Genomic DNA, 16,919 nt, shown 5'->3' on the forward strand with positions numbered 1-16,919 from the left:
CTGGATTGTGTCTCACCATAGCTAGATGGTTGAGGAAAATCTTGTGGATGTTGCCTATGTCAACACAGAAGACCGTAGTCAATGCCCTTATTACATCAAGGCTTGACTACGGCAACATCCTATATTTAGGCGCTAATAAATCTGTCATTGGACGACTACAAGTTGCGCAAAACGCTGCGGTCAGACTCCTGTGTAAGATTCCTAGGAACGCTGGAGTCTCGAACCACCGCCGGGACCTTCATTGGCTCAGGATAGAGAACAGAGTTCGTTTCAAGGCCTTGAACTACATGTTCAAAATAAAAACAGGAGGAGCCCCAAAATACCTCCAATCCCTTGCTTGCCTCTACACGCCAAAGAGAAACCTCCGGTCCCAGACAGCAGCATGCTTCTGTATACCAAGGTTTAAACGTGCAAGATCAGGGGGCAGATCTTTTGCCTACCTTGGACCCTCCCTGTGGAACACGCTTCCACCAGGCATTCGGAAGGAAGATAACTATTATAGTTTTAGAAAGCTTGTAAAGACCTGGCTGTACGAACAATAAACACCTTAAAATCTCCCTCCGTTTCTGTCTCTCTTTCTAGCTGTGTCTAGGCGCCGGGAAACCCTTCTTGGGTAGCTGTTGCGCCCTATAAATTGACAAAATAAATAAATAAATAAATATAAGCTGGTTTAATTGCATAGGCTAAGGTAAGCTATGGTAAAAACCCTGCTTGTGAGTAAAACTAATTATTTCCATAAGTTAGGCTAACAAAATGCTACAGTATTCCTCTTTACACAGTGGAATATTTGTTGAAAATTGAATTCAGTGGGGAACATATATTTTTGTTAAATATTCAGAAAACATGATTTTATAAAAACATGTTTTCCCTTCCTAAGAGCCTAATTCTGTTCTGGCAAGCTCTGTTCCCTCCAGTGGCAGTAATCATCCCTTTGATGAGGCCCTTCTTAGGAGAAGCAAATCGACCTGGGGCTGTTGCCAGTAAGGTTTGGTGGAATTGCCACTGCCCCCTAACTTGGAAGGTGAATAGAGGACTAAACAAGGGTAGCAGGTGACCTTCACAAAGAAGTGGCAGTAAATATCAAGAATATTATGTTTATAGTACACTACTATAATTTTAGGGGTGCCTTTACACAGTAGGAGGGAACTTGGCTTTAGAACTAACCAAAGTTAGATTTCCGGGGGAGCTCCTTTATCTAAATCAGAGAGAATGGAGTAATGGAGTACTCAGCACACTGACACAAGAGACCTGTTTCCTGAGATATTTTATCAGAAAACAATACGTAGTGCTAAACATGAAGGCTATTGCGATCATCAACATTTGCAATGCATTGGGTGAGAAGTTGTCGCCTATCACTTGCCAGTACCCCTATAAGGAAGGCTTCCCACTTCCAACTCATCAAAACACAAATGAACTTGGAGAGATGATTAAAGTACATCTGCTTGTTGTCTGTTGTCTGCCTGGAACAGGACTGAGACCTAGACCTGTTTTACTTGCGCTCGAAGAGCTCTTTATGGTCAGGTCAACTGGGCTCGCGTAGTGTCAGTGACAGGAAAGGCTGAAAAAGTACTCCCCTCTGTAGAAGAAGCAGCTGACCAGTTGGAAGTGGACTGGATTGGACCTTTCTAAAGTCCTGCTAAAGAGAGTGGTTCAGCTTGTCTCCCACTGCTAAACTCGGACATGGAAAAAGCCTCCTCCAGCTGGTTGGAAGCTTTAGGAGTGACCAGAAAGAAGTTTTCCAGCATCTGTAAAAAGGAGGAACTTAAACCCTTATTTAGAGTTTGGCCGATGGCAGTCAGAAAGTGTAAAGCGCCTTTGTGCACTCTACATAGAGTGGACGGAACATCTCCCACTTTCTGGTAAATGTCCTGCTTCTGCCAAGCTCAAAATGAGCCCCTTAATTATTATTGAACCTCCTGAGGAACATCGCAATGTGCGTAGGTTACCCAGACATGGTGTAGCCTCAACCAGCAAGATTTTCACTTTTGTTCTGGTCTGAGTTTTTCGCTACAAAAAAAACACTTCTGCTGAACCTTGTGGTAAAAGTATCTAGCCTCGTAGAGCCCTGCCCCCAGCAAGATCTTCAGTTTTGTCCTGGTCTGAGCTTTTGCTACAAAAAAAAAAATGCTTCTGCAGAACGTTGTGGTGAAGGAACCTGGACTTGTGCAGCCCTGCCTGGCTCCAGCGTTCAGCATCGTCTCCCAGAAGAATAAGGAGATCTAAAAAAGTGACTATGTCCAAAAGAAAATATAGGACTGGAATAGGCAGCAAAGGTATCCCAGCGGCAAAACGACTTCAGCAGCTAAATTATTTGCCACCTGCATGTTTGGTGCCAAAACTGAAAGCTGCATATCTTACTTACAGGGACTCTTGTTGGACACACTGCTGGGTAGTTTGGTCTCCATAAAAATTACTAAGTGTGAAGGGAAACTTTTAGACAGGTATGACCCACTAGGCTTACACGTGCCAACTCCATTGCGGTCATCCAAAATCTTTCCAAGGTCTCAGACAAACCAAAACCATTGACTTACACAGACACTTTGTGTTTTATTGCCACTTTATGTCTTGAAATGGTAAAAATTCCTATCTGGTTCTCTTTTTCTAATGTTGCCCCTTTTGTGTCATTTTGTTTATTATATTTCTCACATTTTCAGTAAATTAGGTTGAGAACATTATTGGCTTTTTTCCTGAATTTATTATTGTTTGGGTGTTGTTTAAATACATAACTTGCATTTCATTAGAGTGATATTGATGCAAAAATGACTTTGGTGCTAATGTATTTGATCATCATACGGTAAGCGTCATAATTACAAAAATGGTGGTACTTCAGAACATGAGAGAATGGTCAACAAGGTGTAATCCTGGAGTGTGAAATGTAAAGAACATTTAGAATCTTTACCTTACACTTCTTAACAAATACTGGTAGTGTGACATGCGTTTTTTATACAGATTTCAAATGGCGCCGATATGAACGCAGACACAACTAAAAGAAAGTAAAGGAAACCCCAAGGTTCTGGAAGTTATACCCTGCAATGTCTCCAAGGGTGGAGGCCTTCATGAGCTTGTGTGTATAACGCATCTTCTGATGCAGAAGATGCTTCCAAACTGTTTCCTTGGAGTTGCAGTTCTTTGGATTATTCTCTTCCAGATTACTTTGGCTTCTGAAGATTGGTTGAAGAGGCTGGTTGGCGTGACTGGTCCTTTGAGGATTTCTCCTTCCAGATAATATGTATTGCTATTGTTTTGTATGTTTATTCAGAGACATTTGCAAACAGCTGAATTTTGGGCACAGACATTGGTGTTGGCTACTTTTGTAAACGTGGTTTGCTGTAAACGTTCAGGAGTGCTAACATTTGCTTAGGTAACTTGTTTAGGAGAGTTATGGAACTCCAAGATTGGCACAGTGGATCTATGAAGAAAGATAATTCTCTATTATTGTCTTTTTGATCGTTAACTAGTGTAAGGGAGAGTGATATTTCACACAATACATAGTTAAACACCAAGTTAAACCTAAGAAACTATTCTCCTACTATTAATTACTGTCCTCTTTTAATTAACTGATCACTCTAATATATAAAGAATAGCTGAAAGAGAGTGGGTGAATGTTCAGGTGTAGCAGTATGCAGAAATAGAAGGTACAATTTATTATATAATGGAGGATTTGTATCTTGTTCCCTTCCTCTTTTTTCAGTGAAGGTTCAACAGAATAAAGGGCCATATGTATCATTCAAAATTGCGATCGCAAACGCCGAAATTCGCAGGATTTTGGTGTTTGCGATCGCAATTAGGCTTAATGGTATGTATAAAAGAAAAACTGCCTTGCAAAATAAGGAATCGCAAAATTTGCGATTCCTTATTTTGCAAATACATTTAAGGAATCGCATTTTGCGAATCCTTTAATGGAATGTATAAGGCACCCAAGTTGTGCAAATATGGCATAAGGAATCACAAATTACCACCAACTACAGGTTGGTGGTAATTTGCGATTTCTTTCAAAAATGCACATTTTTGCATTTTTCAAAGTGGCATGTGGCGCACACACATGCCCTTAGGGCATGTATGTACGCCACATGTGCACCCATGCTCATTTCAGGGGTGCAACAGGGTGTCCTTTTGACACCCTGGCACACTTGAAATTGCATTCTCAATTTGTGATTCTCTAATTGAGAATCGCAAATTGAGAATGTCTTCCCATTGATTCCTATGGGCCTCTAGGCCCATAGGAATGAATCGGGAGGTATTCCTTAATTGCGAATTGCAATTCGCGAGTCGCAATCAAGGAATATGTAGGATTCGCAAAATGTATTGCAAATCCTACATACATAGCGTTTTGCGATTCTCAAATAGCGATTCTCAAAAATTCGCTATTTGAGAATCTCAAAACCTAACATTGATACATATGGCCCAAAGACTGTTAATACGTAGTCTTCCGGAATAGAAGATCCGATGACATCTTGCATCAGCTGTTCCCTCTTTCCCCTTCTGGGTATTCTAAATAAATGTTTTCCTTATGGTCTTTGGATACAGGAGTGGGCAAGTGTGAATATTCATCTAAGTATTTTATGGCATTCTTGCAAGGAGGGTTCTTGTGTGTAATTTACTGATAACGGTAAGGTCATTGCCGGAGCTAGTGCTTGGGCATGGGATATTTGCACAAATTCTGGACTTAATTACAAAAAAAAATTCTACCATAAGGGTGATTTTCTCTAGAAAAAGTTGTAAACAGTGCATGCAAAATGTAAACCTTATTTGCAAAACATGGATCATCCATGTATTGCTTACGCAGAAGTAACATATGAGTGCAGAAGTCCCACAGAGTATGCATGTGTTTCTGCACTCATGGGTGACTTCTAGATAAGTAGTTGTGGGTTTCCACCAGGGATTTGGGTGAAGCATGGGAAAGGCAAAGCAAATAAGGTGAACATCAATACACTCATAACTTTCCGGGTATTCACAAACATTCGCAGTTTATTTCACACACGTATCTGCATTTCTAAGCTCACAACTGAATCATAAATGTGTAAGTACTCCAAAAAGTGTGAGAAAGAAAGTTAAACAAATATTTCAACATTGAATAATTTATGCACGGTGAATTCTCTGCACATACAATGTTAGGAATAAGTGTACGAACGAATAGTATGTGAATACCATACATTTACCTTTGAATGCCCAGTACAATAGAGTGAGTTATGAGCTTGTTTTTAAATGAAATTCACCATTGTATACATCAACAATACAATGCCATACACCTACTTCATGTCAGTCTTTAAAAAGTTTTTTTGAATAAGTACAAACACTTTTTGTAGTTTCACAAAGTAAGTCATCTCACCAGAAGACTGATCTATGGTATGATCCACAGGACTGCAGGGAAGGCAAAGCCGTGCTCTGCTCCCTCTTTGACCATTGTTGCCACAAGATACCTCAGTGAATATAACACTCCCCACTGACATCAGTGCCTGTATCATAAACGTCTTCTGCATGTGGACAGGGACCCAGAATGGAGAGGTGAGCCAGTTTCTGAAGAAATCTCATCGTCTACAGTGCATGCACTCAGTGAGCTGACCAACGTGATGAAGACTGTGATGTCCGGGTTAATGGCCTTACGCATAAACGGTATGCACTGTAGAAAGTATGATTTCCTGACAAACAGGTGCATGGCTCCATTAAAGAGGTGCAGATATGGCCCCCTGATAGGAGAAGCAGGCAAGCCAGGCTCCCATCATTCTTTAGTTGGTAAATGGAGGGCCATTGAATTAGGCGATGGTACCCCCTACTATTTATGGCACTTTGAGTGCAAATATTATACAGACACAGTTACTATTATTTATGTGGTATTTTCATTATGTCCAGCTTGCCATTCTGCTCTACCTGGTCAAAGTTATTACAATGATTCTGAGATTCTCTTCTCTAAGCATTCATACACAGCTTGCTACTAAAAGATGGAGCTGGAGCACTCACGTTTAGATGAGCAGGCCTCCAGGCATTCTCTTTCAGTGCTGAATCTGTTTGCATTCCCATCGCAGCCTCCATACCAGAACTGGGAGCATGCATCAACCGCCGGGATGTAATACCACATGCGCTGGTAGTCCCTGCAACCCGTGCCCTGCTGCACATCCAAGAGACAATGACCTGCAACTAAAACCGACACAGGGATTAGATCATGTGCTGTCCTGAGGGACTTCAACTCTACTGTGATGTGTTCAATAGTGCTTCTCTGAGATCATATCGATGGGCTGGGGCGCTACCAGAATATCAAGATTTACACATCGACCTAAAATAATATTGACTCTGGGACTGTATTACAAATAGAGCACACTGTCCCACTCTGCCTCGGTGCTCAATTAACTGAGCGCAAACCAGGACTTTGAGCCCTATTAGAGTTAAATGTGCTGTGGCTACTGCAGTCACAAACTGGCGCCAGCACAGGGTACCATGCCAGTGGCGTAACAACAGCCCTGCGATGCGCGGGGGGCGAGCTCCAGGGGCACTGTGCACGGGCGGCAGCTGCGAGCTCCTGACCGGGTCCTGAGCATGGGGGTCCGCCTCCATGCACATAGCAGGGGGTCCCCAGGAGTTTCATTACGTCACTGGACCACACATTATGTGAACAGGGGACTGGCTGTTTCAAGCCAGTCTGCTTTTCACTGAGGTGACAGACCCGCCCTCACATTTAAAGCGAGACAGGGAACCCTTATAGGCAGGAGCAGTGAATGACAGCACCTGCCTGTAAGGGATTACTTTGGTTGTCACAGTGGCTGAGCTCTACATATATGTGGGGCACAGTCTGTAGGCCTCCTGTCCATCTCTTTGCCTCTGTGCCCTTCCTTGCCCATGCCTGTAATATGGCATGGGCGTAAAGGCAAAGGAATCCCTCAGTTTCATGTGGGTGTGAGGACTCCCCCCCCCCCTCCCCCGCCCCCCTTAAGACAGAGCCGGTTCACATTTAACACCAGCAAGCTATTGAAGACAATATTGGCAACAATATGAAAGTCCAGACTACTAAAGCATTCTTCAGTAAATTCATTGGCATTCCATTAGACCTAAATATTTTGGGGTTCTGACATCAAAGAGTGGTCTATGGGCGTGGGAAATTAATTTGAACCAGTACTGTTGTACCACTCATTTAGTAGATGTCAGTATAGTTTTGCATGTGATGGGCACAACAGGCATTCCCAGACCAGACGTTTTTATGGTTATCATTTCTGTGGGAATTTGTTTACATAATTTGAGCAATGGACTATTTCTGTGACTTTAACAAATTTGTAACAACTTGCAGAAATCTCTCTTAGATTTCAAAAAACGTTATTGAATTTTATAGCAGAACAGTAAAGACAAAAGCAAACAAAAGTACATGTAGGTGAAAATATATTGTTCCATGTATGTAAATAAGATACAAAAATTCATCTGTGACCGTCCCATACAAACATTACGTACGCTCTGTAATGGTCAAGTTGACAATGGAGCCCGACACATTTTGATCATAGTGAGTCATTGAAATGAGATCAATAAAAATGAACCTTACAGAATACAACAACATGTTACAACATAAATGACATAAATAAATAAGCAGGAAAGTAATATTAATACAAGTAACAGCCTATGGGTGCAGATCGCTAAACGAATTCCTGATAAGAGAAAAGTGATGGATCATAACTGTAGCTTGCACTAGACAGGTTGGAGACTGTGTTCTATAGTGGTGTTGTAAATTGTGTTTCTTTTACCACTATACATGTTATCAGGAGCTCGTTAATGCAAGTAATAATGTTGAAGGGTGCAGCACCCTCTTTTATGATATTTTTTAGTACATTTTCAAATGATCCAGAAATTTCACATTTTGCTTGATTGGTTCATGTTTTTACTTCAGAATCAAATCTTAGATACAATCAAGCTTCTCCTCAATGAAGCCTTAGATGTTTTTTGTTCTTGTGTATATACTTTTTGGTTTTTCAAGTCAAAACAAATAAGATGAGTCAGTTTGAATATCATGGTTTAGGAGAAATATTGACAGTAACCCTTACCGCAGTCCTGCATGCAGCGGTACGCTTGTCCATGAAAAATTGTGAATTTCCCCTTATCACCCAACTGCTCGCTTGCATTAAATGGCCCACTGGAGATGTAAGAAGCTTCTTCAAAATGGCATGGCTGACTTATAAATCTGTCTACTTAGTGTGCCAGCATACCCTGCCAAAAGACTGACGTCCTCTGCTGGCTCTCAGAAATGTATAAGCAAATGAAATCTCAGGTTAACAATCCCCTGGTTCCAGAGAAAGCTCACATATGCCGGAGCCTTCTCAGTGACCGCTCCAAAATGTTTGGAATTCTCTACCTACACACATAAGACTAGTGTCCTTACTAAGCACATAGTGAAAGACCACCTTCTGACCATCTCCAGATCTCCTAAGCACCCCCTCACACTGCACTGACAGATTTGTGATTTTATTCATTTGTTTCTCCTACCTCTGTGTTAAATCTCTATTTCTCTTCAATCTGCCAATCCAGCCTTCACCACTATGCCGAGTCTACCCTCTTTATCCTATCAGCATATTGTTACACGCCATGTTTTCCTAATCTCTGTTGACATTGTTCATTTGATCGCAATTCCTTCAATTCTCTAAGTGGTGTATGTCTTTCCTCCCATTCTTACAGACTGTGTTTTACCAAAATGCACATTGGTCAGAGGCTCCTCTTCCTTCCTGTGGAATCTGGTGTTTCTGTTGCATAGCTCCACATTGCCTTCTCTCTGGTCTAGTCTGAGCTTTATAAAAACCTCATAAAAATAAATAAACTACTAGCCCGTTTTAACTTTTGAGAACAACTGCAATTGATGGCTTGTTTGCCTACATGTAAGGGCTGAGATTGGGGTCGACGGGTATTGACCCCTTGCGGCCATGAGTTAATGCCCATTTTCCTCTCTCCTCACTATCTACCCCTGGTTGTGAAGGCCCATGAGTGCAGGGAGGTTTAAATAAAAGCATTGTCTGCTTTTATCACTTTCAGAAAAAGGAAGCAACAATTAGTCAAATTGAACTTAATAAATCAAGGGGAAAGTCCAAATGTGCATATAGATGATTTAGAAGGAATGTCCACTGGAAATTGGATAGTAACGTAAACTCTTCCTCTCAAAAGTGCTACAGAAAGCCGAAGAAGCCACAACCCAGCAGACAAAGCTGGATGGTAGGTCCTGCAACCTTAAGTTGAAGGATTTCTAGTCAAGCCGTGACAGATATTAACAGATAACTCCAAACCTCGATGTACATTCACGGTAGCCTATACTACTCCACCTGTGCTGGTTTCACACTAACTCGCTGTCTTGCAAGCTACATTGCAGCTGGAATCAAAGATATCCTGATGCACTATAAATGGACACATTTTCAGTTTCATTGTTTTAATTCTAAATTTACTAAATTCAGTATTAGAGACAGTTCCTGGTCACAAAAAAGGAACTGAAGCTAAGGTAAGAACGGTATGTGGATAACAATTGAGATAGTTAATGTGTGATATTTACGGTATTGGATATGTATACTTTCAGGAAATTTACAATATTAGAATCTTACAATGTTATCTGTGACTAAGCAATGACAGGGCTATGCTGAGCCCAGGACACATTGTAAAACATAAGTAATCACTCCTTGTATCATCCCTGGAGTATGGCGAGCCCTTGCTCAGGCAGTTGTCATTTCACAACAGCTGTATAATAAAACAGAGCAAGCCAAACTGAAGAGGAGCCTGGATTAATAAAGTAATATACTGGATCAATGGCCGACAGTTGCATGTCACACTCGTCTTCTCTTGCACAACTTTTGTAGTGAGCCGCAAGGGCGGTACAACATGCTTCTTTCAGCAACCCCCCCATGCCTCCTTCCTCTGATCATAGCCTATGAAGGTTCCAAGCACCTGAAGGATTTTCCTGCTAGTGAATAACACCTTTCACATGCAACTAAATCATAGTCCCGTTCGGATGATGACTTTATCACATAGCCGCCCATGGTGGTAATGTCGACTACATAAAAGCAGCAAATATGCATTGTTGACTTGGTTTTACCGCTGAAATTTATCAGTCACTTATTGTTTGTTGAGGCCAAGTGTTTTAAATCTAAAGATTGTTTGCACTAATATTAACCCCACTGACAACTGCATCGTTTACACTGCACTAACATTTTATTGCATTATAATTACTATTGGACAGTGCATATACAATATGTATATTAATTGCAAGCTTTGGGTTTTTATTTAACCTTACAACTGTGTTCCTCTACCATCCAAAGAATATTTTGATTGGGATCCTTTGTTCCAATGTATAATTTTATAAAGGGTGGTCTTCAACTGCACACTGATGACAGAATGGACACATTGCTAGATTTCTTCAGTATATTGAAGTTAAACAATTATATTCTTTTAGTATGTACTCCCACATAGCAGGCAATGAGGAAGTTATAGTGACACTTTCTCTAACTGCATCTCAGCCCATAATGTTGATTACGCCCAAAAAATCAGCTTTCTCAAAAAGTGGCCAAAAACGCAAAGGTTTAAGTTTAACTTCGAAAAAGATTCCACCCATTGCACAATTGGTACCTACCCGAGTCTCTTCCTCTGGCCTTTACTCGTGCTTTCTCCACTGGCACCTCAATGTCTTCATGGTCTTCATTCTCCTGCTCTTCGGGCTCCAAAGTGGCGGCTACTTCTGCATCGCTAGTTGGCTCGGCGGCTTTAAATCCTTCAATATATTCTGTATATGGAACTCTGATAAAAAAAGTGTTGTTAAACTGCTGCTATATTTCATTTTTATGTTTGTACATTTCAAAGCCTGTGCCTTAAGTGACCTACTTATGTTATTTACATGGACAAATTATGCACCTGGAGCAGGTCAGTGAGAACTGCCCCAGAAAGGACTGCAAAATGCCCCAGTGTCTCCAAATAATATACAGTAATTGGGAACCAACTATCCCTGCCATTCTTCACCACCCCTCAATGCTTTCTGCATACATCATGGCCAGTGACATCACCTACTGCAAGGAAACAAGGTATAACCTGTATCTCCCCTTTACTACATTTTTCTTCTAAAGCACTGGTTCAAGATTGTTACAGTACTGCAACTCTCAGGCTACTGCTGGGTGGCACAACTTTAAAAAAAAATTGTAAGCGGTATGTCAGAGTCTAGAAAGGCAATGCCGCAGCAGCTGACAAAGCTTGTTTACATTTTTACTTATTTAAAAATAGATTATGAAATTAGCACACATTTCGGGTTGAATATGTGTAATGAGATAGAAATTTGAGGCAAAATTTGGTAACTCACTCCATCTGCAAAATCGACACACAGAAATTCCTAAGGGTTTTCCTCATAGGTATGAATCACTTTGATATTAATCAAGGGTGATAAATCTTGGAGCGATCAATATATTACGAATATTTATTAATAACTACATGTTAATCTCAAGCTGTTTTTTAGGAATTCCTAAATAAATCTTGGAATTCCCTTTTGTTGCTCTCTTTTCCAGATTGCTATGGGATTCATATTTTAAGGACATGAAACCCTCCCCACTTGTGTGGAATTCTTCATCATCAGGTTTGCTCTTCATTGGGCAAGTGAAGGGTCAAATTATCTCAAAGGCTCTCAAATCCAGGGCATCTTGATGGAGATATTTTTTAATGAAAATGTATCTTACTGTTTGTAAGAGCATTGTTACATGTGAGGGACCCTAAGGACATATTAAAATTACTTGAAGGTGAACAAGAAGGCTTTCATTATTATTCCTTACGGTAAGATAAAATACAAATCGTGGCCAAGAGGTTGCCTATTCTCTCTCATGTCCTACTGTGTGGTCATTTTGCACTAATGCACTGACTACTGTAAAACAAGGGCACACTCATACTCCATACTCCCGTTATATATATAAAAAGTGCACATACAATGTAAACTGCAAACACGCAGAAAAACAGGGTGACCAGGCTGAGTCAGGCTCATCGCTGTATCCAGAAGATTCAACCATTCAATCACATCACACCTGACCTCAACCATCTAAAGTGGCTCCCGTTTGAAGCAAGAATCCAGTTGAGGATAGCATGCATGACACACAAGACCCTTCACCATAACACACCTGGCTACCTGGCCACAAAACTTTAACTTTCCGGCATTAGTCGCTCCTCGAGAAGCTTGAACTCCCTACTGCTGAAGCTAGATAAATTCAGAAAGACGAAGACTTAACAACCACTCATTCTCTGGTCTAGCTCCTAGAATATGGACCGCACTACAGCCTGAATTCAGGAAAAAAAACCCTCCTCTACCTTCATTAAAAAGGAAGTAAAAATGACTTTGATGAACAGATTCCTTCACTAGTCCTCCTCAGTCATTCAGGCTCCTCTTTTATTTGTAGACTCCAAGTGATCATGATCCTCCAAATTGTTTTGATATACTGTATCTGTATTTATTTGTGGTTTTTGCTCCCTGCTCTGTCCCTCCTGCATCTTGTCTTATATGTATGATCTGACTGCCTCATGTACAGCGCTCTGACACCCTGTAAGGTCGTGTTCGCGATATGTAAAACTCTGCAAATAAATAAATACATTCTGAGGTGCCCTAGGAATACTCTGGTACTCATGAAAATGCCATTCCCACTACAATTTTAATGCCTGTATCTTTTCTCTTCAACATAGGCAGAGCACTTGACCTGCTATTTCGGCAAGATCAGTCCCTATGCAGAAGTGAGTTGAGCGAAACATTGAAATAGAGGGGAGTTTTCATAAGTGCACCAGACAGAGTTTTATAATCAATCCCCTTCTTAATTGGGAGCAAGTGGAGGTTGATTCTAGGTTGGATGACATGGTAATATGGCAACTTGCATATCTTTTGCACTGCTAGATTCTGAATACATTATTATTATTATTTATTTATTTTTCGGGGGGGGGGAGCTAAGGATCTGGGCACCCTTTAGGGTTCACTGCATAGGTCTCTGCCCCCCTTGGGCTTCCTCACGTTATTGAGGATCGGTGTAATCATTGGACCAGGATTCAACCACCATAATTCTACCAGTTAAGCAATTATAGACTACCTCCCCAAGCTAGAAGGGGAGACCAGATGTTTCCATCTACTTCTGACCTATCTACCTGGTCCAAACATGCCATATTCAGAGCAGATTTTACCCAATGTTCTCTATTGGGGGCATCTGATCCTTCCACCTTAGGCAGACCTCCCCCCTAGCCAAAATGATGAGATATAGTAAAAGTCCCATTTCTAGTTGCGATAGCACTTCCCTTATAGGATCATTTGAACCAAAAATCACAAGGTTGACATCAACTTCCACTCCTATACCAAAAATGGCTGTCAAAATATCTCCCACATTCTTCCAATATAGACACAATTCTGTGCATTCAAAAAACATATGAATATCGTCAGCTTTATCACTTTTGCATCTGGGGCATTGTGGGACCGGGGCAAACCTAGCGATTCTGTCCGGGGTATAATAGAGCCTATTCAACACAAAAAAGTGGTTCTTCTTTAGGCTAGCAGGCTTTATAAATCTATACAGTAATTTAAGAGAGGATTCACATTGGGCTTCCGAGAGGTGGGCTTGGAGAAGAGGGTTCCACACCGATGCTTGAGGCGGGATCTCACTATCCTCTGCTTCGAGCAAATTTGCATACCAAAGGGATATTTCTTTTTTCCTTGGTTGCGGATCTTGAAATAACTGCTCCAGGTCCCAGTTCCCTTTGATCTCACTCACTTCCGCCTCATACCATGATCTTAACTGGAGGTACTTAAACCTTGAAAAGGTGGGACCAATCTTAACCTCTAACAGCTCCCATGGTAAAACCCCCTCTGAATCAACCAAGTCCGACCATTTCCACAGGCCAGCCTTCTTTATTGAAATCGCTAGGCTGTCCTTCAGACATTCTGGAGTCCCTGGTTAATCCCATTTCGAAGCAAAGTGGGAAAAATAGCCAATACCGAGAGTTCGCCTCATTTTGTACCAATTTGACAGAGCAGTTTTTAAAACTTTGAGGCGTACACGTTTGAAGAATCTAGGGGCTCCAAATTTATACAAAAACCCACCTTGCCCATTGCCCCCCTCTGCTAATACCATTTCCCCCAAAAGCCTGCCCCATTTAGTTTCTGTCGGATTTGGTAATAACATCCTAGTGCCCTTAAACTGGAATGACACTAGGTACCAATTAATATCTGGTAAGGCCAGGCCACCCTTCAGGAGCTTCCGTCTTAGTTTCTTCCATGATAATCTTGCACTCTTTTGCCCCATATAAAACTTCCGATTTTACCCTGAATACATTATTATTCCATGGAGAAGCCTGGCACCAGAAACACTCTACAGTTGTGATTGTTTGTTGCAGGATTGCTGCTTTGAATTTGGAAGACGCTACAGCGCAATGCTATCCTAAGGTCATTGGAAAACATGTACCTTCGATGACACAATCTAGTGCTTTGTTGCTTTTTACGGGAGTAGTTCTGGGAATCTTTGTGAGCCACATGAAAGTCAGTAATATAGGCCAACTTTCGCATGGAGGTCTTTTCGTGATGCACACTGGGGGACCCAGTGGTGCAAGCAGGTTAGAGGGGGCCACCCTTGGAGTAAACACGCCCTCACCATTATTCAATGACTCAACAGCGGACCTGGACTCGGCGGTGGGGGTCTCCGATACTACTGAATAAATGACTCCATGCTCTTGGCAGGACAACACATGCTGACCCACCCCAGATTGCGCTACATGCGGGTGGCTCAAGACTCACAAAGCAAAATTAACAAATTTGCAGCCCCAGTTGCGGGAGCGAGCGGGGCCACTGGAAAGACAGGGCAATTTGCTCAAACTCCTGAAGTAGCCAACACCACCACCATTTTGCAAGTCATTCAGGCCCTTGAAACAAAAACTGGGGAAGTCAGAGTTGAGATATCACTGCTTCATCTGGACCTTTGTGGTGTGACTCAGCAGGGCACTGAGGCAGAGGGTCTCATCTCGGAGGACAACGTAAAGGAACTCATGACCACGGTGTCTTGCCATTCTAATATATCACAGACCTTGGCGACTAGAGTCGAGGATGCCAAAACTAAGGGAAGATGCTGCAACCTTCACTTTGTGGGATTCCCTGAGGGGGAAGGAAGGGGTCTGCTCCAGGGCCTTTCTGGATTGCATCCTGGGTGCTGACAGATGGTCTGTCCACTTGCTTCATCATTGAACGGGCCCATGGATCCCTGGTGCAGAGGCCTCCTCAATCCTACAATCATGCAAGAGGCACACCGAGTGGTAGACCTGATCTTCCAATTTCAACGCATAATGATCTACCCTAACTATACTCACAAGGTGCAGCAGAAAAGGAAGTCCTTTGATAAGATTAATCAGAAATTCTGGGCCCTGAAACTGCAATATAAGCTCCTATACACAGCAAAGCTCAAGATAACTCACACCTCCAAATCCTTTTTCCTTTACATATTGGAGGTGGCATGGGACTGGGCAGCGGAACAAACACATCTTCAGAGCAACAACGCTCTCCCCTGTGGCGCATCGAACGAAAATGCAGGTCTAAGCCAGACCACAGCACGTGGGGCCATGTGAGGTCCCACAGACAGAGGCAACCAACAATGGCACTCATTGGAATCAGATGCAACCCAGCTGGAATGAACCCTGATTGAAAAAAGCGTGGCACCATCGAGGGGGTCGCGGTCCCTTGACTCTTTGGTTCAGAAATCCCCACGGACTTGAAAGCACTGGATTTAAAATGTCAGTAATTTCCTATTAACACCACTGTATCCTTTGACAAGATGCCAGCACCCAGTCCAAGCTGGGAGATTTGATTAAGACATTCACCTAGTTCTGTTTAAGAGGCAACAGATGCTTCTGGAAGAAGTATGGGAAGTCGGTAAAGTGGGTGGGGGGATTATTCATGTGAGCCCAATTGGGCTTGTTCCTCGTTACAAGTTTTTGTTTTGATTGCAACAGTCTTATACAGGACAACACTTTTATCCTATAGCACGATACAAAGTTAGTGGTTCTGCTGGTACAGGAGACCCACCTTTTGGGGACTGGATTTCCTTTCCTGGCTTGCTGTGACTATGACAGGATGTTCCACGCTGGATACACAAGAGGCTCCCAGGGGACAGCAATCCTCATACATAAAGCATTCCCGTTCGCAGTCTCTCAAATATCACACAACTCCCAGGGTAGATATGTTGTGGTGGAGGGAGCTCTAGATGGGCACTCTATTTCCTTCCCGAGTGTTTATGTCCCTTTGCTCCTGAGTAATGACATTCTAATGAAACTCCAAGACCTGATACTAGATATACTTCCAGGAATCACTGTCATGGGGGGGAAAAGGCCCTCCAAACAAACAGCGATGCCTGGCCTTTGTCAGGGCATCCCTTCGACAATTAGTGCTTGATTAGGCCTGTGAATGTTGGATGGCCTCGACTAAGAGTTTACAAATGGGACAACATATCGAGTAAATTGCTGCACTGCTGGTGATGAGGAACACCTCCCTTTGCATAATACCATTGCGATCAATGCCCTGAGGGGGGAAATTGTACAGGGCAGCAACGTTTGTGGCATGTTATTGCACACTGTACGCCACTTGTGTGTGGCTCCTCAGAGAGGATCCTCATTCACTCATTGAGGATCTACCCCTTCCATGCCTCTATTCAACCATGTGTTGAGTGCTTGAGAAGCCCCTACATGCCGATGACATTCGGCAGGCCCTCCTGGAACTAGATACTGTGAAAACACCGTTACTGGTTGGTTATCTGGTGGCGTACTACCAACTATTCGCTGTGCTCCTAATACCTCCTCTTCTCATTATGTATCAAGAAGCAATTGATAGGGGGCAATAACCCCCAGAACTGGGCCTGGCCACTACTGTGGTGGTGCACAAACCAGGCCACCCCACTGTGAAACATACTGGCCAATATCTTTCATTAATTCAG

General features: G+C 42.3%; 1 protein-coding gene across 1 annotated transcript in view; it reads right to left on the reverse strand.

Moving 5' to 3' along the window:
* The window catches only part of LOC146789037 (collagen alpha-4(VI) chain-like), a 428,058-nt gene that overhangs the window by 14,083 nt on the left and 397,056 nt on the right, over positions 1-16,919 (reverse strand). The window contains exons 40-41 of the mRNA XM_085630646.1: positions 10,577-10,740; positions 5,959-6,135 (exon numbers count right to left, since the gene is read on the reverse strand). Of these exons, the coding sequence (XP_085486772.1) occupies positions 5,959-6,135; positions 10,577-10,740 (341 nt within the window). The remainder of the gene's footprint in view (positions 1-5,958; positions 6,136-10,576; positions 10,741-16,919) is intronic.

The sequence above is a fragment of the Triturus cristatus genome, chromosome 10 (assembly GCF_964204655.1).
Source record: "Triturus cristatus chromosome 10, aTriCri1.1, whole genome shotgun sequence".
NCBI classification, from domain to species: Eukaryota; Metazoa; Chordata; class Amphibia; order Caudata; family Salamandridae; genus Triturus; species Triturus cristatus.